This window comes from Saimiri boliviensis, chromosome 1 (assembly GCF_048565385.1).
Source record: "Saimiri boliviensis isolate mSaiBol1 chromosome 1, mSaiBol1.pri, whole genome shotgun sequence".
In the NCBI taxonomy this organism is placed as follows: domain Eukaryota; kingdom Metazoa; phylum Chordata; class Mammalia; order Primates; family Cebidae; genus Saimiri; species Saimiri boliviensis.
The window spans coordinates 131,419,379-131,444,229 of record NC_133449.1 but is presented as its reverse complement, the minus strand read 5'-3'; the positions used below and the strand labels follow the sequence as shown (position 1 = coordinate 131,444,229).

General features: G+C 43.3%; 1 protein-coding gene across 49 annotated transcripts in view; it reads right to left on the bottom strand.

Moving 5' to 3' along the window:
• Positions 1-24,032, bottom strand: part of MAP4K4 (mitogen-activated protein kinase kinase kinase kinase 4) — a 198,214-nt gene extending 174,182 nt beyond the window's left edge. For 5 of the 49 annotated variants that reach the window (XM_074404450.1, XM_074404503.1, XM_074404513.1 and 2 more), the window contains exons 1-2: positions 23,705-24,022; positions 23,314-23,379 (exon numbers count right to left, since the gene is read on the bottom strand). In XM_074404450.1, the coding sequence (XP_074260551.1) occupies positions 23,314-23,379; positions 23,705-23,761 (123 nt within the window). In that variant the 5' untranslated portion in view covers positions 23,762-24,022. Of the gene's footprint in view, positions 1-23,313; positions 23,380-23,704 lie in introns of all 49 variants that reach the window. The other 44 variants (XM_074404529.1, XM_039475261.2, XM_074404524.1 and 41 more) reach the window with 20 other exon arrangements.
• Between the last annotated feature and the right edge of the window lie 819 nt (positions 24,033-24,851).

Here is a 24,851-nt window from a genome sequence, read left to right as displayed (position 1 = left end):
AGCCCTGATCCAATCTGACTGCTGTCCTTCTAAGAAGAAATCTGGAAACACACAGACACCAGAGAGGGCTACACAAAGGAAAGGCTATGTAAGAAGGTAGCCGCTTGTAAATTAGAAAAAGGAGCCTCAGGAGAAACCAACTCTGCCAACACCTCAATTTTGGACTTCGGTCCTCTAGAACTATGAGAAATGATTTCTATTACTGAAGCCCCCAGCCTGTGGCATTTTGTTATGGCAGCCCTAACAGCCTAATGCAAGTATGGAGTTCACATACATTTGTTCTTGAGGGTCTTGAAGCCTCATAATTTTACCACATTCTCTGAATGGTGAAAAATTGAGGGATTCATAGAAGAAAAGTTGAATAGCAAGAATTTCTTAAACTGGTCTTTTTTTAACCTAGGAGAAGGTAGGTTTTAGTCCCATTTCAGTGACTGACAAGTTCTGTGATTCTGGAAGCGGTCTGCAGTGTATGAAACAGATCTTAGATCCATTCTTTTACCAGAAAGTTTGAACAAGACAATCTTCAAGGAAGAGTCCTAGTCCTAACATTTACATATCAGAGTTTACATGGAAATTATCAGAATGTTCAAATAAATTCTGCACATAATTTATAAAGGAATGTTAATTTCCATTTTGATTCAGAGTTGGCTGGTAACAAGTGTTGAACTTCTTAGGAAAGCTGGTTTTCTCATGGTTTTTTGATAAAGGGGAAAGCAAGATTCTTAAAGTTAGTTATTTGTGGAAAATAAAATTACTATGAATAGTTATATGACATAGTTGTAGAATCGATTTCTCACTGTATAAAGAGGGATTTTCTAGCTGTTTTTGTCAAATAACCTCTTTTGAAATGTAAGATAATTATGTTTCTTCACTATATAAATATGTTGCATAGAGATGGCATAACTTTCTCAAAGCTAATTTCTCAACAAGTTTCTTCACAAGTAGAGGAAATGCATTTTAGCAAAAGCTTCCTTCCCTATAATTTATTCTAAACAGGTTGCTCGGATAAAATCTGTGTTCGGATAGTTTTTCTTTTACTAACATTTAATAAATAGTTGAAAAAAATTAAATGAAAATGGTTTTGAAAGTGTAAGAATAACTATTAAACTAAACCTGAAAAGACTTGATTGTTTAAGCTAGCATTCATGTAGCACCATCAGACGTCCAACCTATCTTTTTTTTTTTTTTTTTTTTTTTTGAGACGGAGTTTCGCTCTTGTTACCCAGGCTGGAGTGCAATGGCGTGATCTCTGCTCACCGCAACATCCGCCTCCTGGGTTCAGGCAATTCTCCTGCCTCAGCCTCCTGAGTAGCTGGGATTACAGGCACACGCCACCATGCCCAGCTAATTTTTTGTATTTTTTTTTCAGTAGAGACGGGGTTTCACCATGTTGACCAGGATGGTCTCGATCTCTCGACCTCGTGATCCACCCGCCTCGGCCTCCCAAAGTGCTGGGATTACAGGCTTGAGCCACCGCGCCTGGCCGTCCAACCTATCTTAAAAGGTACCACTGTTCCTTGAAGCAATGCTCTGGATTGGATTTGAGGTTTGTCTCTATTGTATGAGTGAGTCATCTGAGTTTCCAGATTGTAAATAAAATGAAAAATTCCCTGGGTATTTGCTATTTTTGGTAGGGTCAGATAATGGGCGATTAGAATTTTTTTTTTTTTTTTTTTTTTTGAGATGGAGTCGCGCTCTGTTGCCCAGGCTGGAGTGCAGTGGCGTGATCGTGGCTCACTGCAACCTCTGTCTCCCGGGTTCAAGTGATTCTCCTGCCTCAGCCTCCAAAGGGGCTGGGATTACAGGTGCCCACCACTGCACCTGGCTAAATTTTTTTTTTTTTTCCGTATTTTTAAGTAGAGACAGGATTTCACCGTCTTGGTCAGGCTGGTCTCTAACTCCTAACCTTGTGATCCACCCACCTCAGCCTCCCAAAGTGCTAGGATTACAAGCATGAGCCACTGAGCCTGGCCAATTTTTGTATTTTTAGTAGAGACAAGTGTCGCCATGTTTAATTCCTGACCTCAAGCAATCCACTCGCCTCAGCATCCCGAAGTGCTGAGATTACAGGGATGAGCCATCGTGCCTGGTCTTTTTTTGTTTGTTTGGAGACAGGGTCTCACTCTGTCACCCCAGGCTGGATTGCAGTGGCGTGATCTTAGCTCACTGCAACCTCCACCTCCTTAGTTCAAGCAATTCTCAGGCCTCACCCTCCCAAATAGCTGAGATTACAGGCATGCACCACCATGCCCAACTCATTTTTTTTGTACTTATAGCAGAGACAGGGTTTCACCATGTTGGCCAAGCTGATCTCAAACTCCTGACCTCAAATGATCTGCCTGCCTCAGCCTCCCAAAGTGCTGGGATTATAGGCAAGAGCCACCGCACCCAGCTGGAAGATTAGAAATTTTTTGATTGATTGCTGTCAAACTGGAACACAGGGGGATAGCAAAGTACATTTTTACTTAGATTAAATATTTTAAGCACAATCAAGATTTTGGTTTAACGCCAGAAGCAGACTGTTCATGTCTGTAATCCCAGCACTTTGAGAGACCGGCAGACGGATCATCTGAGGTCAGGAGTTCAAGATCAGCCTGGCCAACATGATGAAACCCTGTCTCTACTAAAAATACAAAAATGAGCCAGGTGTGGTAGCACATACCTGTAATCCCAGCTACTTGGGAGGAAGCACAAGAATCACCTGATCCTGGGAGGTGGAGGTTGCAGTGAGCCGATATGGTGCCACTGCACTCCAGCTTGAGTGACAGAGTGAGATACGGTCGCAAAAAAAAAAAAAAAAAAAAAAAGTTTTGGTTTAACAGAAACTTTTCATTAATCCTTGACATTCAAGGTGAACTATTTCTTAATGTTCCAAGGCCAAGGTCTTTGGTCTTCCTTAAGAAACAAATTTTTCAGCCTGGTACAGTGGTTCATGCCTATAAATTCCTGCATTTGGGAAGGCCAAAGAGGGTGGATCACCTGAGGCCTAGGAGTTCAAGACCAGCCTGGCCAACATGATGAAACCCCACCTCAAAATTAGCTGGGTATGGTGGTGCCCGCACCTGTAATCCCAGCTACTCAGAAGGCTGAGGAAGAAGAATCGCTTGAACCCAGGGGGCGGAGGTTGCAGTGAGCCAAGATCTCACCACTGCACTCCAGCCTGGGCAACAAGAGCAAAACTATCTCAAAGAAAAGAAAAAGCAAATTTCTCTATACTTTTGTGATGACAGGTATATTACCTAGAAACGAAATCCGTACATATTCTGAAATAGACATTATTTTTAACAATAAGAAATTATTGATCTAGGTAGAGTTATTCCACATCTAGTATTCTTGCTGTGGTTCCTTTTCCTTAGGTATTTTGTGGTTCCTTTTCCTTACGTCTTTTGTTTATTCCTCTTCTGTACTATATGGTCCTTATTTTACAGCACCACTAAGATTCTGAAAGAACCAGTGACATTATCAAATTATTTCTTGATGTATTTTCCGGGGGAAGAAGATTTGGGAATGTCTCCAGATGCTCCTATCATAACTATGTGGGAGCCCTCGTATCTGTGATACGTACATAGGTAAAAATAGACACTAGTCTGCAAAATAGCAGAGACTTTAATTGTGAGAAGAGTAAGTCCCAATTCATAAAGCTTTTGGCAACTACAAAAGAAAAGCTCCTTTAAAATGTGTTCAGATCAGCCATTTGTTAAAAAAAAAAAAAAAAAAAAGCAAAATCAATAGGTTCTTTTGAAGAACAAAACTGGAAGGCTCATTTAGACTTCCTAATTTCAAAACTTACTACAAAGCTACTACTATAATCAAGACAGTATGGTACCGGCACAGGGTAGACATAGAGATCAACGGAACAGAATTAAGCATCCAGGTCAGGCTCAGGAGCTCACATCTGTAATCCCAGCACTTAGGGAGGCAAAGGCAGAAGGATCACTTAAGCCCAGGAGTTTGAGAACAATCTGGGCAACCTAGTGATACCCCATTCGACACAAAAAGGAAAAATAAAGAATTACAGTCCAAAAATAAAAGAAAAAAGGAGTCCAGAAACCTTCACATTCAAGGCCAATTGATTTTCAAGTACTTTATGTCAAAACAATTCAAAGCGAAAAGAATCATCTCTTCAATAAATAGGTCTGGGACAACTGGCTATCCACATGCAAAATGAATTTGTATCCTAACTTCACAACATACACAAAATTAATTTGAAATGGATCAAAAAACTAAATGTTAACAGACAAAACTACAAGTTTGCGGAATATATACGAGTAAATCTTCATAACGTTGGATTAGGAAGTCTTTTTTACATGTGACACCAAAAGCACAAGAAAAGGAAATATATCATTTGGACTTCATTAAAATTAAAAATTAATGTGCTTCAAAGAATACCATGAAGAAAATGAGAAGACAGCCAGAAGACAACAAATAAAAATCGAAGAAAATTTTTGCAAATCATATACCCAGCAAGGAACTTGTATCTGGGAGACATAAATAACATTTATACCCCAAAATTTAAAAACATTATCACCCAATTTTAAAAATGGGTTAAAGACATGCAAATGACCAACAAACAAATGAAAAGAAGCTCAACATCATTAGTCACTAAAGAAATGCAAAATGAGACTTCATACCCACTAGGACAGTTCTAATGAAAATGATAGATAATTATAAGTATTGGCAAGGATATGAAGAAACTGAAACCTTCATGTATAGCTGGGGGAAACATAAATGGTACACAGTTGCTTTGGACTGTTTAGTCCATCAGTTCCTCAAAAGGTTAGACACAGTTACTATACAACCCAATAGTTCTACTCCTACATATATACACAGCATAATCCACACAAAAATTTGAACACAAATGTTCACAACAGCATTATTCCTAATAGCCCAAAAGTGGAAACAATCCACATGTCTATTAGCTAATGAATGAAAAAAAATGTGGCATATCAATAAATGTTATATTATTTGGTAATAAAAGAAATAAAAAATACCAATACACAGTACAACATGCATAACTTTTAAAAACATTATGCTAAGTGATTAAGCCAGTCACAAAACATATTGTTTGATTCTACTTATCTGAAACACCTACAATAGGTAAATCTACAAAGACCGAAAGTAGACTAGTGTTAGCCTAGGGCTGAGATGGGGAAAGAGGGGAGGTAGTGACAAGGGGATTAGGGTATGGGGTTATTTTGTAAGTGATGAAATGTTATAAAATTGACTGTGGCAATGGTACAAAATTCCATGAATATACTTAAAGGCATCAAACATATACCTTAAATGGGTGAATAGCATGGTGTATGAATTACACCTCAAAAATCTGTTACTGAAAAATGGTTCTTTTAAAATCTAAGGTTGTTCTCCTTCTTCCCATTACCCACATCAAAAAAAAAAAGAGGGGACTGCTTTCACAGAAACAGATTAAAAACGGCATTGGACTTCCACTTCTGCTCAATAGGAAGTTAACTGATTTAACTTTCCACCTGAAACAGAACAAACCCACACAAGATTTATGCAACAATGGTTTTCAAGAAACTGAACATCAAGCAATGAAGAACAATGACCCCTGAAAGACAGGAAACAAATGAGTCATCTAACTACCTAGGCTTATTCCCCTTACAGAGTTTTTATTTAGGCCATGGCACAGGGAGAGGAAACCCAGGCACAATCAAGCAGACTCCCTCAGCTGAGGAGGAGCTGAGAGTCTGGACAGACCAAAAGGGCTAAAGTTCAAGGTGGGAATAAAGAAACAAGAGCTGCACAAAAGAAGAGAAGGACTCCAGAGATGTGCAGATGAGCCTCTGTGTATTCAGCCAAGTACTGATCAGCACCCGCATGTGACAAAACCTACCATCCGAGGCTGGAGAGGAAAAAAAAATTCTAAAGGAACAGTGACAGTGTTCACACAATGATGGGAATAGTTCCTGTTCCCCATTGAAAGACCGGGAAAAAAAACTTACAACGATGGGAAATTGAAGAGAGTACTCAGAAAGGTCTCGCCCAAGCAGTGGGAAATAACCAGCACTACCACTGCCCCAGACCTACTTAAGAAAAATCATAAAAGTGGGACCTTACAAAGCTCAAAGAATACAAAATAAACACAAAAATACCCAGCTCCAAACAAGGTAAAATTCATGATGTCTGGCATCCACTCAAAGGCTACAAGAGAGCGAAACATAACCAATAATGAGAAGACTGATCAATCCAAAACCGACACAGATGTTACAATTACAGAGGGAGACATTAAAACAGCTCTTACAAGGCCAGGCACAGTGGCTCATGCCTGCAATCCCAGCACTTTGGGAGGCCAAGGCAGGTAGATCACGAGGTCAGGAGCTTGAGACCAGTCTGACCATCATGGAGAAACCCCATCTCTACTAAAAAAAAAAAACACACACACAAAAAAAATTACCCAGCCTTGGTGGTGCATGCCTGTAATCCCAGCTACTCAGGAGGCTGAGGCAGGAGATTTGCTTGAACCCAGGAGGCAGAGGTTGTGGTGAGCCAAGATCATGCCATTGCACTACAGCCTGGGCAACAAGAGCAAAACTCCATTTCAAAAAAATAAAAAATTTTTCCAGATTTGATGAAACTGCTAAACCCACACAGATCCAAGAAGCTCACAAAACACAAGCACGAGAAACATGAAAAAAAGTACAAGGCACAACATGGTCAAATTGCTCAAAACTAGAAATAAAGGGAAAATCTCAAAAGCAGCTGGAAAAGAATAACATGTACATACAAAGGGACACAATAAGGAATGACAGCAGATTTCTCAGCAGAAGAAATTCAAGTAAGAAGACAGTGGAATAACATGTCTATAATATTGAAAAACACTGTCAACCCAGAATTCTATACCCAACAAAAATACCTTTGGAAATGGAAAAAAAAATGTTTTCAGACATACAAAAGCTGAAAGAATTCATCACCAGCAGACTTGCACTACAAAAAAATGTTAAAGTCCTTGAAGTAGAAAAAAAAGATACCAAACATATATATGTATCTACACAAGAAATGCAGAGCACCAGAAATGGTAATCATATGGGTACGTGTGTTAGGGTTTTGTTCCTTACTGTAAGATGACTGTATAAACAAATAATTTTTTATTTATAATATACATATAAAAGTAGGCTAGACGCAGCAGCTCTTTTATATTTTCCAGATCCCTACCGGACTTTTTTTTAAACATATGGAATACAGTTACAGTAGCTGGGGTTTTTTTTGTTTTTGTTTTTGTTTTTGTTTTTTTTTGAGACAGAGTCTCATTCTGTCGCCAGGGTGGAGTGCAGTGGCATGATCTCGGCTCACTGTAATCTCAGCACTCTGGAGGGCCAAGGCGGGTGGATCACTTGAGGCCAAGAGTTCAAGACCAGCCTGACCAACATGACAAAACCCCATCTCAACTAAAAATAAAAAAATCAGCCAGGCATAGTAGCACACACCTGCAATACCAACCACTCAGGAGGCTGAGGCACAAGAATCACTTGAACCTGAGAGATGAAGGTTGCAAAGAGCCGAGATCACGCCACTGCACTCCAGCCTGGGCAAGAAGAGACACTGTCTCAAAAAAATAAAATAAAATAAAATAAATAAAAGTAAAATGTATACTAAAGTACTATAAGGCCAAGTGGGTACAAATGGAAGTATACCATAGTAAGGTATAGCGTAATTTGAAGGTAGACTATGGTAAGTTAAAACATGTGCTACAAGGCCGGGCGCGGTGGCTCAAGCCTGTAATCCCAGCACTCTGGGAGGCCGAGGCGGGTGGATCACGAGGTCAAGAGATCGAGACCATCCTGGTCAACATGGTGAAACCCCGTCTCTACTAAAAATACAAAAAATTAGCTGGGCATGGTGGCACATGCCTGTAATCCCAGCTACTCAGGAGGCTGAGGCAGGAGAATTGCCTGAACCCAGGAGGCAGAGGTTGCGGTGAGCCAAGATCGCGCCATTGCACTCCAGCCTTGGTAAGGAGAGCGAAACTCCATCTCAAAAAAAAAAACGTGCTACAAGCCTAAAGCAACCTATAAAATAGCCTAAGTAGAAGTTATAGCTAATAAGCCAGCAAAAAGAATCACTAAAAAGCAAAAACAAAAACAAAACAAAACAAAAAAAACAGGAAAGACAGGCTACCAATGAAATCAAGTCCTCTGCTGATAGAGTCAGCAAGAAAATAAACAGAGAATAAAAAACAAAAATAAATAAGCATCCTATTTAAAATAAATAAATGAGCAACATATTTAAAATTCAACACAAGTCACTTTTTTCATATAACAATAAGAATGTATTTTCAGCTAATTAGAAAACTCATGAATTGCCTAATGCAATCTTCAAGTTGATAACTGACAAAGCCCTTAGTTTTACAAAACAAAGCAAAAAGAATTTCACACTTTGAAAGCCATCATTAGTAACTACAAGGTCCCATTTTTCCAGTATGATTAGAGAATGGTTAGAAATATTTCACTCAAGAAATGCCAGATATAGGTGACAGGGGTGGAGGCAGCAGACCACCTTGCCATGTAAGTACCTATGCAACAACCCTGTATGATCTGTACATATACCCCAGAACCTAAAGTACAATTTAATAAAAAGAAGAAAAAGAAATATTTCACTCAACATTTAAAAAAAAAAAAAAAAAAGCCACATCATTTTACCTAATAGGATTAGAAAAAGAAAATTCTCGTTTGTTCGTATTATCAAAAAGCAGTGTCAGGCCCAATAGCTCATGCCTGTAATCCCAGCACTTTGGGAGGCCATGCAGGTGGATCACTTGAGGTTAGGAACTTGAGATCAGCTTGGTCAACATGGTGAAACCCTATCTCTACTAAAAACACAAAAATTAGCCAGGTGTGGTGGTGCATGCCTTTAATCCCAGCTACTTGGGAGGCTGAGGCAGGAGAATCGCTTGAACTCTGCAGTCAGAGGTTGCAATGAGCCAAGATGGCACCACTGCACTCCGACCTGAGTGACAGAATGAGACTCTGTCTCAAAAAAAAAAAAAACTTTATCTTTTAATCATTTTTTGTATAACCTGAACTACAGAAACTTATTAAAAACTATGTGGGCCAGGCGCAGTGGCTCAAGCCTTTAATCCCAGCACTTTGGGAGGCCGAGGCGGGTGGATCACCAGGTTAAGAGATCAAGACCATCCTGGTCAACATGGTAAAACCCCGTCTCTACTAAAAAAAAATACAAAAAATTAGCTGGGCATGGTGGTGCGTGCCTGTAATCCCAGCTACTCAGGAGGCTGAGGCAGGAGAATTGTCTGAACCCAAGAGGCAGAAGTTGTGGTGAGCCGAGATCGCGCCATTGCACTCCAGCCTGGGTAACAAGAGCGAAACTGCGTCTCAAAAAAAAATAAAAATAAAAAACTGTGAATATCACAAACGTGTACACCATTGTTCCCATTTTACAGAGGACCCTTTCAGCCCTAACGTCGTGGAAACCAGCAGCTGAACAAAGCAGTCTCCCCATGTGTGTAATATAGGGCAGAATGTGGCCTACTTCGGGCCAGCCATTTACCAGATATTCCAGATATTGCTCGTAAGACAATCTGGGTCCTGATGAAGGCCCCTCCTTCACCCATACAGTAATATTCAGGGTGCTAACTCCTGATAACAGGAGATTCAAAAGCAAGGAATACCAAACAGTGCAGATGTAGGAGGCAAGGCTTCCTGAGAGACAGCTGGCTCAAGGCAAACTAAATGGAGGCAGTCAATTACCATAATCAATGGAACACACCCCTCCTATCTTTATTCCAAGTAGTACTAACCAAGATGATGAATCATCAGCTCAGTGGCTGGTGTTAACTCCTAGCAGACTGTTCACTGCTCCACATACATCTATGCCTCATCTAGAGCATATGAATTGAAATCATAAAGCTTCACTGTGCATACCACCATATCTGTTTTATCAGCTCTAACTTAGCTATCACGTCACACACTCCCATAGGCCCCTGCTGTTCCCCATCTGCAATATCACCTTCTTTAACTGTGTGTTCATTTTCTGCCTTACACATTAGGCTATATGCTACACAAGAGCACAAGCTAACTGCCTTTCTGCCCACTGTCACAGTGAGCAAGCCTCACATGGTGCCTGGCACATATTATAAACACATTAAGTACTAGATTAATAAATAAATAAAGGAAATCTTGACTAGCAGAGCAGGCTCAAAGTATCTGTAGATGGTAAAACAAGAAACAGAAACCAAGCCTTGAAATCACTGAAGACTAAAGAGCTGAACACCTGTCAGATTTTTCTGGGAATCAAGGGAGGAAACAAGAATAGATGAGAAAACATGTACATATAGAGAACTAAGACGCTCTAATATCCCAAGTTTAAACTGGAAAGGCTCTACAGTTTGAGTCATGCCCTAGCAGGAGAATGAATACACCCAAAGAATTGTGTGTCACTTAAATGTACATACTCAACCTCAGGCATTACTCAGTGTCTAACGTGGGATCTCCAACAAATTGTAAGTACCTTGATGCACAGCCCTAACTCAAATATTGTCTTCGACATACCTCTCAAAATTGAATAGTCATCAAACTACAAACCAGGCTGGGCACGGTGGCTCATGCCTATAATCCCAGCACTTTGGGAGGCCAAGACAGGCAGATCACAAGGTCAGGAGATCAAGACCATACTGGCCAACATGATGAAACCCCATCGCTACTAAAAATACAAACATTAGCTGGGCATGGTGGCACATGCCTGTAGTCCCAGGTACTCGGGAGGCTGAGGTAAAAGAATCACTTGAACCCAGGAGGCAGAGGTTGCAGTGAGTGGAGATCGCACCACTGCACTCCAGCCTGGGGACAGAGCAAGACTCTGTCTCAAAAAAAAAAAAAAAAAAAACAACCTACGCACCAATTACATAAAGAGGGTCTCAAAAAAACTGATGGGGGCAAGGGCTCTGGTAGTCAACAGCACTCTGTCACTGTCATAGCAGGTTAAGAATGAAAACGGGCCGGGTGCAGTGGCTCACGCCTGTAATCCTAGCACTTTGGGAGGCCGAGTCGGGTGGATCACAAGGTCAGGAGATCGAGACCATCCTGGTCAAATGATGAAACCCCATCTCTGCTAAAAATACAAAAAATTAGCTGGGCATGGTGGCACGTGCCTGTACTCCCAGCTACTCAGGAAGCTGAGGCAGGAGAATTGCCTGAACCCAGGAGGCGGAGGTTGTGGTGAGCCGAGATCACGCCATTGCACTCCAGCCTGGGTAGCAAGAGCGAGACTCCGTCTCAAAAAAAAAAAAGAATGAAAACTCTCCAGTATAAGAATTTTCAAAAAGTAACCTATTACTTAAAATATAAGAAAAATACTTTGAAAAATACACCTCAAACACATGAGCAATCTTATTACCCCAAAACACATAACATTTATTTAACTTAGGATACATCCTTCTGATCAAAGATAACAAATTTTGCTTTGTTTTTTTAAAATCCCAGCAAGTTAATAGCTTCTACTTAAGATAATGAAAAACTGCAGTCAAGGCCGGCGCGGTGGCTCAAGCCTGTAATCCCAGCACTTTGGGAGGCCGAGGCGGGTGGATCATGAGGTCGAGAGATCGAGACCATCCTGGTCAACATGGTGAAACCCCGTCTCTACTAAAAATACAAAAAATTAGCTGGGCATGGTGGCACATGCCTGTAATCCCAGTTACTCAGGAGGCTGAGGCAGGAGAATTGCTTGAACCCAGGAGGCGGAGGTTGCGGTGAGCCGAGATCGCGCCATTGCACTCCATCCTGGGTAACAAGAGCGAAACTCCGTCTCAAAAAAAAAAAAAAAAAAGAAAAAGAAAAACTGCAGTCTAGCATCACATAGTAAATAGCTGGCTATTATACAAAGGAATTCTCCCAGAAAAAATTCTCCCAGAAGGAAAAATTAGTTTGGCCTAGTTCCTGATGCTAGTGACCATGCTGATAGTGAACAGTCTGTCTTTACAGTGGTAACAAATTATATTCATATTTTTTAAAATGACTTAAGGCCTTGCCAACATCTCTAGTTAAAAATGTAAAAATTAGCTGGGCGTGGTGGCTCACACCTGTAACCTCTGCTACCTGGGAGGCTGAGGCAGGACAATCATTTTAACTCAGGAGGTAGAGGCTGCAGTGAGCCAAAATCGTGCCACTGTACTCCAGCCTGGGCAACAGAGTGAGGCTGCATCTCAAAAACTAAATAAATATACAACAAAGCCACAGCTCATATGAAGAAATAAATAAATAAACTCACACTCATAACTAATAAGAGTGGAGAAGATAAAGGATTCAGGGACACAAAACTTCCAACTGTGTTTCCTTCATCCAGATGGTCACCCAGGGTCATCAGAACCAAGTGTTTGGTTATACTAACAAGTAAGGAGAAGACCCAAACAGATAAATTTCCCCTCCTTTCTCCCTTCTGTGGACAACTTAAGATGCAGTTCCATCCATGTCAATCAATTGGTGAACAGGTAACAAACGTGGTACAATCACAACCAAAAATTCAGCAATAAAAAGGAACAGAGCACCACACTGTGACATGGTCGAACCTCAAAAACATTAAACACAGAAGATAACACATTGTAGAATTCCATTTATATGAAATGTTCAAAAAAGGCAAATTAGGCCGGGCGCGGTGGCTCAAGCCTGTAATCCCAGAACTTTGGGAGGCCGAGGCGGGTAGATCACGAGGTCAAGAGATCGAGACCATCCTGGTCAACATGGTGAAACCCCGTCTCTACTAAAAACACAAAAATTAGCTGGGCATGGTGGCGCACGCCTGTAGTCCCAACTACTAGGGAGGCTGAGGCAGGAGAATTGCTTGAACCCAGGGGGTGGAGGTTGCGGTGAGCCGAGATCGTGCCATTGCACTCCAGCCTGGGTAACAAGAGCGAAACCCCGTCTCAAAAAAAAAAAAAAAAAAAAAAAAAAAAATTAGCTGGGCGCGGTGGCTCAAGCCTGTAATCCCAGCACTTTGGGAGGCCGAGGCGGGTGGATCACGAGGTCAAGAGATCGAGACCATCCAGGTCAACATGGTGAAACCCCGTCTCTACTAAAATACAAAAAATTAGCTGGGCATGGTGGCGCGTGCCTGTAATCCCAGCTACTCAGGAGGCTGAGGCAGGAGAATTGCCTGAACCCAGGAGGCGGAGGTTGCGGTGAGCCGAGATCGCGCCATTGCACTCCAGCCTGGGTAACAAAAGCGAAACTCCGTCTCAAAAAAAAAAAAAAGGCAAACTAATACTGACAGATTAGTGGTTGCCTAGGGCTCTGGGTTAGAATGGGGATTAACTGTAAATCAGAATAAGGAATCTTATTGGCATGATCAAAGTGTTCCAATATTGATCTGTGGTGATGGTTATACCACTCAGTAAATTTACTAAATATCACTGAAATGTAAGCTTGAATTGGGTTAATTTCATAATACAGAAAATATACCTCAATAAAGCTGCTTTTAAAAAAATACTGCTGAAAAAACTCCTCTATCTCTCGAAGGCTTGTTCAGAGCAGCAGCCAACATGGTAATTAATACATATCACGGTACTCCTTGGCATCTTGCCTCACTTTCCTTCTTCCTCATCCTCATCTCCCTCGGCTTGCACTTCCCAAATTAAGTATCTCTGACAGAAGTCATGCAGTAAGGTCAGAGAGGTTATGCATTGCCCACCCTTGTTTTCACTTTTTGTTGTTACTGTTAATGTTTTGTTGGTATTGTTATTGTTCTGGATGAAAAGAAACACCTGAGCAAAACCCTAAGTCCAAAATCAAATACACAACTTTTGGTTAAACGTGGTAAACTGATGACATGAATTATTAAGGATTACTTCCCATAAAAATGATTTTAAAGTAAACAGAATAAAAAAGTAAAGGGGGAAAGAGGTAGTAGAGATCATTTCTATCAGCTTTTAACAGCTAAAAAGTGGATGGTGAGAGGCCAAGGTGGGCAGACCGCTTGAGCCCAGTAACCTGGGGAAGATATCAAATACATCTCTACTAAAAATTTAAAAAATTAGCTGGGCATGCTGGTGCACACCTGTAGTCCCAGCTACTCAAGAGGCTGATGTGGGAAGTTTGCTTGAGCCCAGGAGGTCGAGGCTGCAATGAGCTATGATCACACCACTGTACTCCAGCCTGGGAGACAGAGCAAAACCCTGTCTCAAAAGATGATTCACTGAGGGGAAGTGGCTCACGCCTGTAATCCCAACACTTTGGGAGGCCAAGGCGAGCAGATCACTTGAGGTCAGGAGTTCAAAAACAGCCTGGCCAACATAGTGAAACCCCGAAATACAAAAATTCGCCAGACATGGTGGTGTGCACCTGTAGTCCCAGCTACTTGGGAGGCTGAGACATAAGAATCACTTGAACCCAGGAGGCAGAGGTTGCAGTGAGCTGAGATCGTGCCACTGCAATTCAACCCAGGAGACAATGAGACTGTCAACAACAGAAGAGAAAGGGGAAAGGGAAAAGGGGAAAAGGGGAAAAGGGGAAAGAGAAGAGGAAAAAAAAGGAAAGGAAAGGAAAAGGAAAGAAAAAAAAGAAAGGGGGGAGGGAGAGAAAGAAAAAGAAAGAAAGGGAGGGAAGGAAGGAAGGAGGGAGGGAGGGAGGGAGGAAGGAGAGAGCCTGCGAGAGAGAGAGAGAGAGAGAGAGAGAGAGAGAGAGAGGGAGATGGAGTAGTAACTGACTTAGTAAGAGGAAACAATGACACCCTAAGTGCCTACTAAAGGATACTAAAAAGAAGTGAGACAGTTAGACCTACTAAACCATGAGAAGATCATCATTTGGAATAAACTAATACCGAGTGAGGTGCAAGGACAAAATCAGAACTGACCAAAGTTTGCATATTTAGTGGTTGAAAGCCCCAGGTCCCCTTTGCCTTACAGAGTCTGGTAACTGTCTCGTATCACTCCACACCCACAGGAAACCAGAGATTTAGTCCCTCAGGAAATCAAAAGCAGTTATGTTCCAGACAAGAGATGAGGCAGTGATGGGACAAAGGGATTTTCAGCCATACAAGGACTTAAAACCTTAATACCCATATACCCTTTCTTTTAAAACCACTAGAAGATGTGCTTCAGGGAAATAAGATAGTAAACCAAAAAGGAAGACTGCGGAATCCAGGAAACGGACACTCCAGGACTACAGCTACACGCCAGATTCCAGGGCAACCATACCTGCCCGGCTAAGAGGAAACTCCAGGGAGAAAAAATGGAAATCAATAGGTTATCTGCAACAATAAATTGTCTGATATGTGGTGTTAAATTAAGCATTTGGAAAATGTAATAAAGATTAAACTTTGCTAGACATTTGTTATACCTTTAGGGTATCTGAGAAGGAAGGCAATGATAGGTACTAATGATAGAAAACTAAGCAATGTCAGAAAACTAAGCAAATGAAAAAGTAAAAGCTATGTGGGGGCAGGGGGCTGTTTAAAAAAAGAAAATGTAATCGTGTAAGACTGCTTGGGTCACATATAAATGGTATTCACACAGTCATGATAAAAGAAACAACTATCATTTTAACCCAAAATTATGATACGTCCATTTAAGGGAGGTAGCAAGTATAGGCGTTAAATATTCAAATACTATTGAAATAAGTAGTTCAGTAACTATACTGCTAGAGAAAGTCAATAAATGTAAAAAACTGATAAATCAAGAAATAACTACATAAGTATATAATTTAGAAATATAGCAGTACATTTCAGATGTAGCAGCTGAAAGAATTGAAAATAGATGCTTCTGGAGAACTGAATGACTCTGACTTTTGATATGAGCACTTTAGTATCATGTGATTACAACTGCATTCATAACTGGTAAGTTAAGACCCTATTTATCATATAAAGGATTTTTTAAAGTTATAATGTAAAAGTGGGTTTTTTCTTTCATTTATTTAAATTTAATAGGATAATTTGTTCATAAGTAGCCATATTTGAGACAGTTCTGAAGCAGAGGGGTCAAAGATGTTTTGGCACTTAAGCACAAAGCTGTAAGCAGCACCTGCTCTAGTTAGTTCCCCACTGTTCAAGGGTGGGAGAACCAACTACCGGGCACAGACAACAGCCCTCCATTCTCCAGCTCACTAATGCACCAACCACCCAGAGCTTACTAACTCAATCCTGCCAGTTCCGTGTTCCTCAAAGCGTGGTCTCCTGACCACATCAAGATCAAATTAAAAATTAAAAATAAGGGTATAAAAACTTTGTCACCTGAGTTTCTTGTGCTTTTTAAAAAGAAAACAAAAACAAAAACTTTTACAGCAATTTGACTGGGTAAAACTGTCTTTTGATTCTAATAGAAAAAAAAATAGACTGATATTCTGCATGTCTACCTTTTCATTTCACTTTTCTTTTCTTTTTTTTTGAGACAGAATCTCGCTCTGTTGCCCAAGCTGGAGTGCAGTGGTGCGATCTCGGCTCACTGCAACCTGCACATCCGGGTTCAAGCAATTCTCCTGCCTCAGCCTCCTGAGTAGCTGGGATTACAGGTGCATTCCACCACACCCAGCTAATTTTTGTATTTTTAGTAGAGAAGGGGTTTCATCATGTTGGTCAGGCTGGTCTCGAACTCCTGACCTTGTGATCCTTCCGCCTCAGCCTCCCAAAGTGTTGATACAGGCATGAGTCACCGTGCCTGGCCTCATTTCACTTTTCTACTCATTTGTTTTTACTATAATTTAAAGCACAGAGAAGCCCTGCTGAGGTTGAGCCACTTAAAATGAATACATTGCAGCATGTGCCATTTCCATGTGTCAGTGCATTCGTTGTGTCTGAACACAATTGTGCTGGGCAGGGGACCCAGGGAGATGCAGACAACACAGAATGTATGACTGACTTTCCACATCTGGCATTTTGTGTCCATCCCCGTTTTTCTTGAGTTCCATTAGGGTAGATGGATCATCTGCTTCATTTACCACTGAGTATCTTACTCTCAGAACAGGAGCCAGCCAGCACACATCCACAGTACTTGCAATTGGTTAATATGGCTAATCATTTTTCACTTTGTCTCCCCATTTTAGTTTTACCTAATGCTACTTAGATATCAAAGTTTCTAAGCTTCCAGTTTTTAAAACCTGGGATGTCCTAAAACTTATCATTGTGACTTTTCCTTAGAGATTTTTACAGAAAAAACTACCTCCCAATGTATCACCTTATTAATTACTCAAGAGTCACTTTCTCTTCTGAAAAATGCTCACCAGCTCTTATTACTGAACCAGCTCCATAATAAAAGAACAAATTCTGTTTGGTGAGCAGTGATATAACATTATAAAACCTAAGAACCACTGCTGCCACAGTGGTCACCGGTAATAGATTACCTTGGCCTTCATTTTCTTCCTAGTCATCTTTCCATATCTAAAAACTTTACCCTGACCTGGGTTTGAGACCAGCCTGGTCTGTATGGTGAAACCCCGTCTCTACTAAAAATACAAAAATTAGCCAGGCGTGGTGGTGCACGCCTGTAGTCCCAGCTCATCAGAGGAATCGCTTGAACCCGGAAGGCGGGGGCTGCAGTGAGCTGAGCTTGCACCACTGCACTCTAGCCTGGGCAACAGAGCAAGACTCCATCTCAAAAAAAAAAAAAAAAAAATACATATACACACACACACACACACATTTATAAAATATTGGTTTAAAAAAGGCAAAATTACAAGTTTGCAGCTAAGCAAATCAACGTAACTTATCAAAGTTTCAAGCAGTAAGGAGTTAAAAATCCATCATCAGCAGAGTTTTGTTTGGTAGTTGTATTTTCTGTAGAGCTTTTGATGTTTCTGAGTTAGTAAAATAGTTTTTAAAAGTCTAGAGTTGAAACTCTTTAAGAGACAACACACCAATACTTGTTCAACAGGGCTGATTTCTTCCCACCTTGCCCAAGTACAGAATCTTCCAGCATGTAGGAAATCTATGTCTCAGAACAAGCCTGAACATGCCTCTCAGAGGCAGATCAGCTGACACGATCTCCTCCTAATGACAACATCTAGTTCTACAAAATTCATTTTGCCCCACTGGATGTCTTTACCTCCAACGAAGAATAAGAGACACTACACTTGAAAGATAATACTTAGAGAACCCCTCACAAAAGTTTAAGTACAGAACTTGCTCCAAAATGCTAACGATTTTTTTTTTTTTTTTTTGAGATGGAGTCTCGCTCTGCTGCCCAGGCTGGAGCGCAGTGACATGATCTCAGCTCACTGCAACCTCTGCCTCCCAAGTTCAAGCAATTCTTCTGCCTTAGCCTCCCGAGTAGCTAGAACTACAAGTGCACACCACCACACCTGGCTAATTTCTGTAGTTTTAGCAGAGACGGGGTTTCACCAGGCTGGTCTCGAACGCCTGACCTCGTGATCCACCCACCTCAGCTTCCCAAAGTGCTGGAATTAAAACCATCAACCACCACCCCTGGCCCATAATGATTTTTAAAAGCCAGACAATCTATATGGCACTTAACTACTGAGCAACTGAAAGTAATTTTAGCAGTTTAGCCTCTTTTTTTTTTTTTTAAGACGGTCTCAATCTCTTGCCCACCCTGGAGTACAGTGCTTCGATCTCTGTTCACTGCAACCTCTGTTTCCCAGGTTCAAACAATTCTCCTGCCTCAGCCTCCCAAGTAGATGGGATTACAGGCGTGTATCACCACATCTGGCTAATTTTTTAATATTTTTAGTAGAGACAGGGTTTTGCCATGTTGACAAGGCTGGTCTCCAACTCCTGACCTCAGGTGATCTACCCACCTCGGCCTCCCAAAGTGCTGGGAATCCCAACGCTCCTCCTAATACCGTGGGTAAACAGTGTACGCACTTAAAGGGACATACCAAAACCTGCAGAGAACAGTGAACTCAACAAGTCAAACCCAGCAAAAAGTAATGCCCAAGTATCCACCCGACCCTCTCCTCCTCTCTACCACCACTGCCACTATCCTGCCTTGGCCTTCCCCTCCTGTCACTGGACCACTGCCCAAGGCCAACCAACTTACCAGTTTGCTCCCAACACACATCTGGATCAAGTCCCCTACTTCAGGGATCCCCAATTCCAATGAAAACTTTCAGTGGCTCCTCAATGCTTAAAGATGTCTCTCCTCAAGTCCAAATAATATCTACATGAAATTCCCACTACTCCCTAACCTGCCTACGATTCCCAAAGGTCACTCTTAGCCCTACTGCCACACACACACACCACCCCTCCCCTGCCTTTCTTCAATAAATGAGGGAGCTACCATTAACACAGTGTTGAATGGACGTCGAATGAGTGAACTCTTAGTGTTAGTTCCCCATACCAGCAAGGTCTTTGGGCCTAGGGTACACTCGTCCTCACCTCCAGGGTCCACATTATACCCTTCCTCCAATGACAAGATCAGAATGGATCAGTCTTCCATAAAGTCTAGGATCCCTCCTTTGAGTGAACCTTGATTTCAGACATTTCACCTGCTGAATTCTGAACTCCCTGACTTCCATGTTACTGTTACTGGATTTTCCCTCTGGCCCCTTACGGTCCTTCCAAAACTCAGAATTGTCCTCAGGGTGACAATCTTTTTTTTCCCCCCACGAGGAGTTTCGCTCTTGTTGCCCAGTCTGGAGTGCAATAGCGAATCTCAGCTCACTGCAACCTCCACATCCCAGGATCAAGTGATTCTCCTGTCTCAGACTCCTAAGTAGCTGGGATTACAGGAACACACCACTATGCCCGGCTATTATTTTGATATTTGTAGTAGAGACGGGGTTTCACCATGTTGACCAGGCTGGTCTCGAACTCCTGACCTCAGGTGATCCGCCCGCCTTGGCCTCCCAAAATGATGGAATTACAGACATGAGCCATCGTGCTCAGCCAGCAATCTTTTATTCAAGACATTTGGAATACCAGCCATCATATGCTCACAGAAAGCAGAATAACAATAGCTACCCCAAGAAAAACACAAAAATCGTCAAATAAACATTTAAAGTAACAATAAGGCCGGAGCAGTGGCTCACACCTATAATCCCAGCACTTTAGGAGGCCAAGGTGCAATCACTTGAGGCCTGGAGTTGGAGGCCTGGAGTTCAAGACCAGCCTGGCCAACATGGTGAAACCCTGTCTCTACAAAGGACACAAAAATTGGCTGGGTGTGATGGCACACGCCTGTAATCCCAGCTACTCCTCTCCTACTGAGGCAGGAGAATCACTGTAACCCAGGAGACGGAAGTTATAGTGAGTGGAGATGGTGCCACTGCATGCCAGCCTGGGCAACAGAGGGAGACTTCATCTCAAAATAAAATAAAATAATAAAATCCAAAATAACATGCAAACAAACTTGATTTACTTCTGGTTTTAACTATACCAGATCATTTACCACTGTTGTCAGAGATACAGATAATTCGAAGTTATCCCCCAAAAAACTGGATCAAGTCCCCTACTCTCAAGGATCCCCAATTCTAACTAAACCTTTCAGTGGCTCCTCAATGCTTAAAGATGTCCCTCCTCAAGTCCAAATAATATCTCCTTGAAATTCCCTCTACTCCCTAACCTTCCTACCAATAGCCCTACTGCCACACACACACACCCCACCCCTGCCTTTCTTCAGTAAATGAGGGGTCTACCATTAGCACAGTTTCACAGGGAAGTTGTTTACCCCAAAAAAAGCTATTTCGTAGAACTTATCAAATCTCGGAAAACTCTCTCTTTTCAACTCATTCACTTCATGTAAATATAGATGCCTCAAAATAAGCAACCTCTGCGCTAATGAAAAATAGAAAATGCGACACTGAAATAAATTCGGACTACAAGTTCTGCTTACAGATTTACCCTGAAATTATGCTTAAAAGACCTTTTTATAAATAACAAATCAGTAACAAGTATCTTTCAAACTTTAATGCTATTCATCCTAAAGGATGTTTAGCAGCAATAAACAAACTCTGGAGTGTTAATAATCTAACCCCAAAGCTACCACAAGAAAATCATACCAACAAAAATCCTAAATTAACCCCTAGCATAATGGCAAATGGTTCTAGAAATCAAATACTTAAAAAGAAAAAAAAGAGGTGTTCTGCTATTTTCACCACCTCTAAGACTGAAGCTCCCAGTACCTGCTGATAAACATTAAAAAACTTCTGGTTATAGTAATAAAAAAAAAAAAGTATAGTAAAAAAATTTTCTTGATGTATGAGACAATCAGGAAAATGTTAACACTGGATATATGACATTTTTCTAAGTGTGATAACAATGTGATTGTGTAAACAAGAAACATTCTCAAGTATTTATGGCTGAAATGGCATTTGGGGTTTACATTAAGATAAAGGAGAAGAATACAGATGAGACAAGTTTAGTCATGTGCTGATAACTTAAACTTAGCTCTCTAGTCATTATGTTTGAAATTTTCCTAATAATATAAAAATGAAACTGCTTATGAGCAAGATCTCAGGCACTATTTTCTTCTGTACCGTAGGCAACTTCTGCACAGATTTCTTAATTCCTCAGGTTTGCATCATTAGAGAAATTCTCAACCTATGTAGAGACTTTATAGCAGACAGCTGTGTCATGCCCGTATCCCAACTACTTCCCAAACGTAGTGCTCAGCAAATCTACTTCAAAAGCTTGGGAGGGTGGGGGCGAAGAACTAAAAAGGCCACGAGGGGAAATAACAATGAACCTGCTCAAACCCTTACCATAAACAGCTCCCACCTGTTAAAACCAACAAATACAAACTGGGGTTTCCTTCTTTCCTTTAGTTTAAAGACTATGTTGCCTTCTAGCTTACTTCTGTCCTTAACATCCACGCTGACCAAAAATGACACAAACAATCCAACTACTGTGTAACCAGGTCAAAAACAAGCTCTGGCTAATTCACTTGGAAGACTACACTCACCACTCAGATTTGGCCAGAAAAACTGGGTTAGAAAAAAACTGGTGCTTAAACAAACAGCGGACGGAGGAGAATGTCTTTTAGCCAGTTACCAACCACTCAGTGAGTTGCAACACAATCTTTTCCAAAATTTTCCAAAGCCTTCCAAATTCAGTTGAGCCCGGCAAGCTGAGTTAACAGGGCTCTCTTTCAAATTCAAAAATCTGGCCTCGGCCCCAACAGTTAACCAACAAAACACATGCTAATTCACTTGAAATCACCTAAGAATATTGACCCAAGTTCGGACCACAGTCCAGTCAGTACATCGCCCAGACTAGAGAAGTTTGGGCTGTGGAGAGGCGTTCAAGTGATGGATAAACTCTACTCATAAGGGAGAAAAGAGACAGTAAGATCCACACTTAATCTGGCCTAAGAAAACGTCTACAGTCAGCTTCCAACCCCCCACTCCACCCATTTTTAGTAAGACAATGACAATTCTTCATGGTGAACCACAAAGCCCTGCTTCCCCAACCTTGTACCGTCTCTAACAGAACACTCCCCCAGTGCAGATAACTTTTCGAAAACGTTCAGTAATGAGAAACAAATCAAGACAGGAAGAATTTAACATTCTGTTCTGAATTTTCAAGGCCTGCGCCTCCATTCCCTACAGCTCTTTCATAATCTCTAGAAAGTGCACTGGATAAAATGAACACTGTTAGTCACATTAGGTGTCAGCTACTCAGCGCAGACTCAGACTCCAGATTTGCTAGTTTCATTTATCGTTGGGGGTGGCGGGTGGGTGTTAAATTTTTTAAAAAAGAGAAAGACCTGGGTGGGTGTGAAACCAGGACATCCTCTATACTCTTCGCTCCCCGTCATTTCTGTTTCAATTACACAGCTGTCAAACAGGTTATTCCTGGAATTCAGATTTTATAATCCCCACACTGTAATTCTTCCTGCTCCTGTTGCCCAAACACACACTCCTCCCTGCTTCCCCAAAATATGTATCCATCAATAGAAAGGATGACAGCCACAGTTACTAAGTATTCCCAGGTAACGCCGAACTCCCCACCTTGAGCAACTGGCAAGCACTGAGTGGAGGCTGAAACATGATGACAATTTTCACAAAGGCCAAAGCAGTGGTTTAGGATCATCAGAAGCCAAGGCCCGCCTCCACGGGATTTTAATTCACACACGAACTCAAAAGACCAGATTTAGGGAAAAAAAGAAAAAATTCAGGTTGTCTTATTTTTAAAAAATTATTTTCCATTTTATTGAAGGAAAGTGCATGCCTACGACTGTAGCTTATTTCCTTATCTCAAAGCCAGGAAATGAGGTCTTTTAAGGCCAGTCTGAATATAAACTCGGTGTGCAAAAACAGAGGGACTGCAAGGCGAAACCCCTTTACCAACTTTGGCCAAGCGGTGTGGCCTCCAGTCAGCAGCGTGTTTATCACCCTCTCCCCGTCTCCCAACAAGAAGTTTCCACATGCCACGGGAAACAAAGAAGGCGCCCACACCGACCTTATAGACTTGTCCATAGGTGCCATTTCCAACCACTTCCACCAGCTCAAAAATCCCAGCAGGATCCTGGAGAGGAAGGAGGGAGGGGTTATCATTTAAAAGAGGCCAAAAAATGGATAAATCAAGCAGGGCAGTTGGAGAGAAAGGGCGGTGACAAAAGAGGTGGGCTTCGCCCCGCACCGTCCCCCGGCGCTCGGGGGTCGTGCGGTGGGCCCGGGGCGTGGGGACCGCGGAGAGTCGCGCCCGCCCCGCACCAGCCGGCACGAGCAGACAAAGGGGCCGCCGCGCCCGCGGCTCTGCCCACGGCTGCACCCGGGCGCCCGGCCGGCCAGGGCGCGGCCCCGGCTGCCCGCTGCCCGCTCCCCGCGCGCCCGCCCGCGGGCCCACTCACCCGCAGGGAGGAGAGGTCGATGTCCACCAGACTTTTTGCAGGGGAGTCGTTCGCCATTTTCCCTTTTTGCCACCAAAAAACAAATAACAATAAATATCCCTGTCGCTGTGGCTATCCCCGCCGCAGGCCAGGCCGGCGACGGTGCTCCTCGCGCGGCAGCCGGGCCGGCCCGGGACTCTCCTCGCGGGGTCGGGGGCGGCGGCGGCGGCGGCGGCGGCGGGCTCGGCCGCGCTCTCGGGCCGCTCCGGGCTCTCGGCCGGCCGGGCCGCGCGGCGGGCGGATGGAGCGTGCGCGGGCGGTGGCGGCGGCGGCGGCGTTCACACCATGGCGCGGGCCCGGCCGTCAGGCCCCCGGGCGTCGCCTGCCGCCTCAGGCCCCGGCGCCCGCGCCCCGCGCCCCGCGCCGCGCGCCTCGAGGACGGGCCTGGAGCGTGGGGCCGCGGCGGCGCCGAGAGTTGAACGAGTGAGCGCGAGGCAGCGAGACAAAGATAACCCGGGAGGCGGAGGCGGAGGCGGAGGCGGGGACGGGGAGCGAGGTGGGGAGGGAGGGGGCGGCGGCGGCGCGGGAGGAGGAGAAACGGGACACCAAAAATATATTCTGAGGAGAGAGAAAACAGCTCCCCCTTTCCTCCTCAGGCAGGAAAAACGGGCGGAAACGCACTCACACCCCGAGCCCTGCCGGGGAGGGCGCGGGCCGAGGCGCCCGCGCGGCGTGAATATTCATCAGGGGTGGGGCCCGAACAATGGCGGGGCCGAGGCGGGCAGCAGCCCCGACTAGACGCCGGGCGCCCAGGGTGCGGCCTCAGCGCCCGACCCCGCACGGCGCTCCCGAAACGGCAGCAGGGGGAGGAAGCGGGCTGGGGTTTCCCCGGGGAGGAGCTGGGGTGGGGAGACGCCCCTACCTCGCGCTCACAACAAATGACATGAAGCTGAGCTGGACCGACGCTGAGAGGCCGCCGACCCTCGCGTCTCCCAGGTCAAGGGTGTGTCCCTGCGGCCGCGCCCCGGCTCCGGAGAAACGCGAACCGGGTGTCGCCGCGCGGAGGAGGGGCCTCTCACGACCCTCGCCCCCTCCTCGCCCCCCTCACCCCATCCCCCACCCCGCCACCTCCCCGGAGACGGAGACCCTTCAGTCCCTCGTTTCCGTC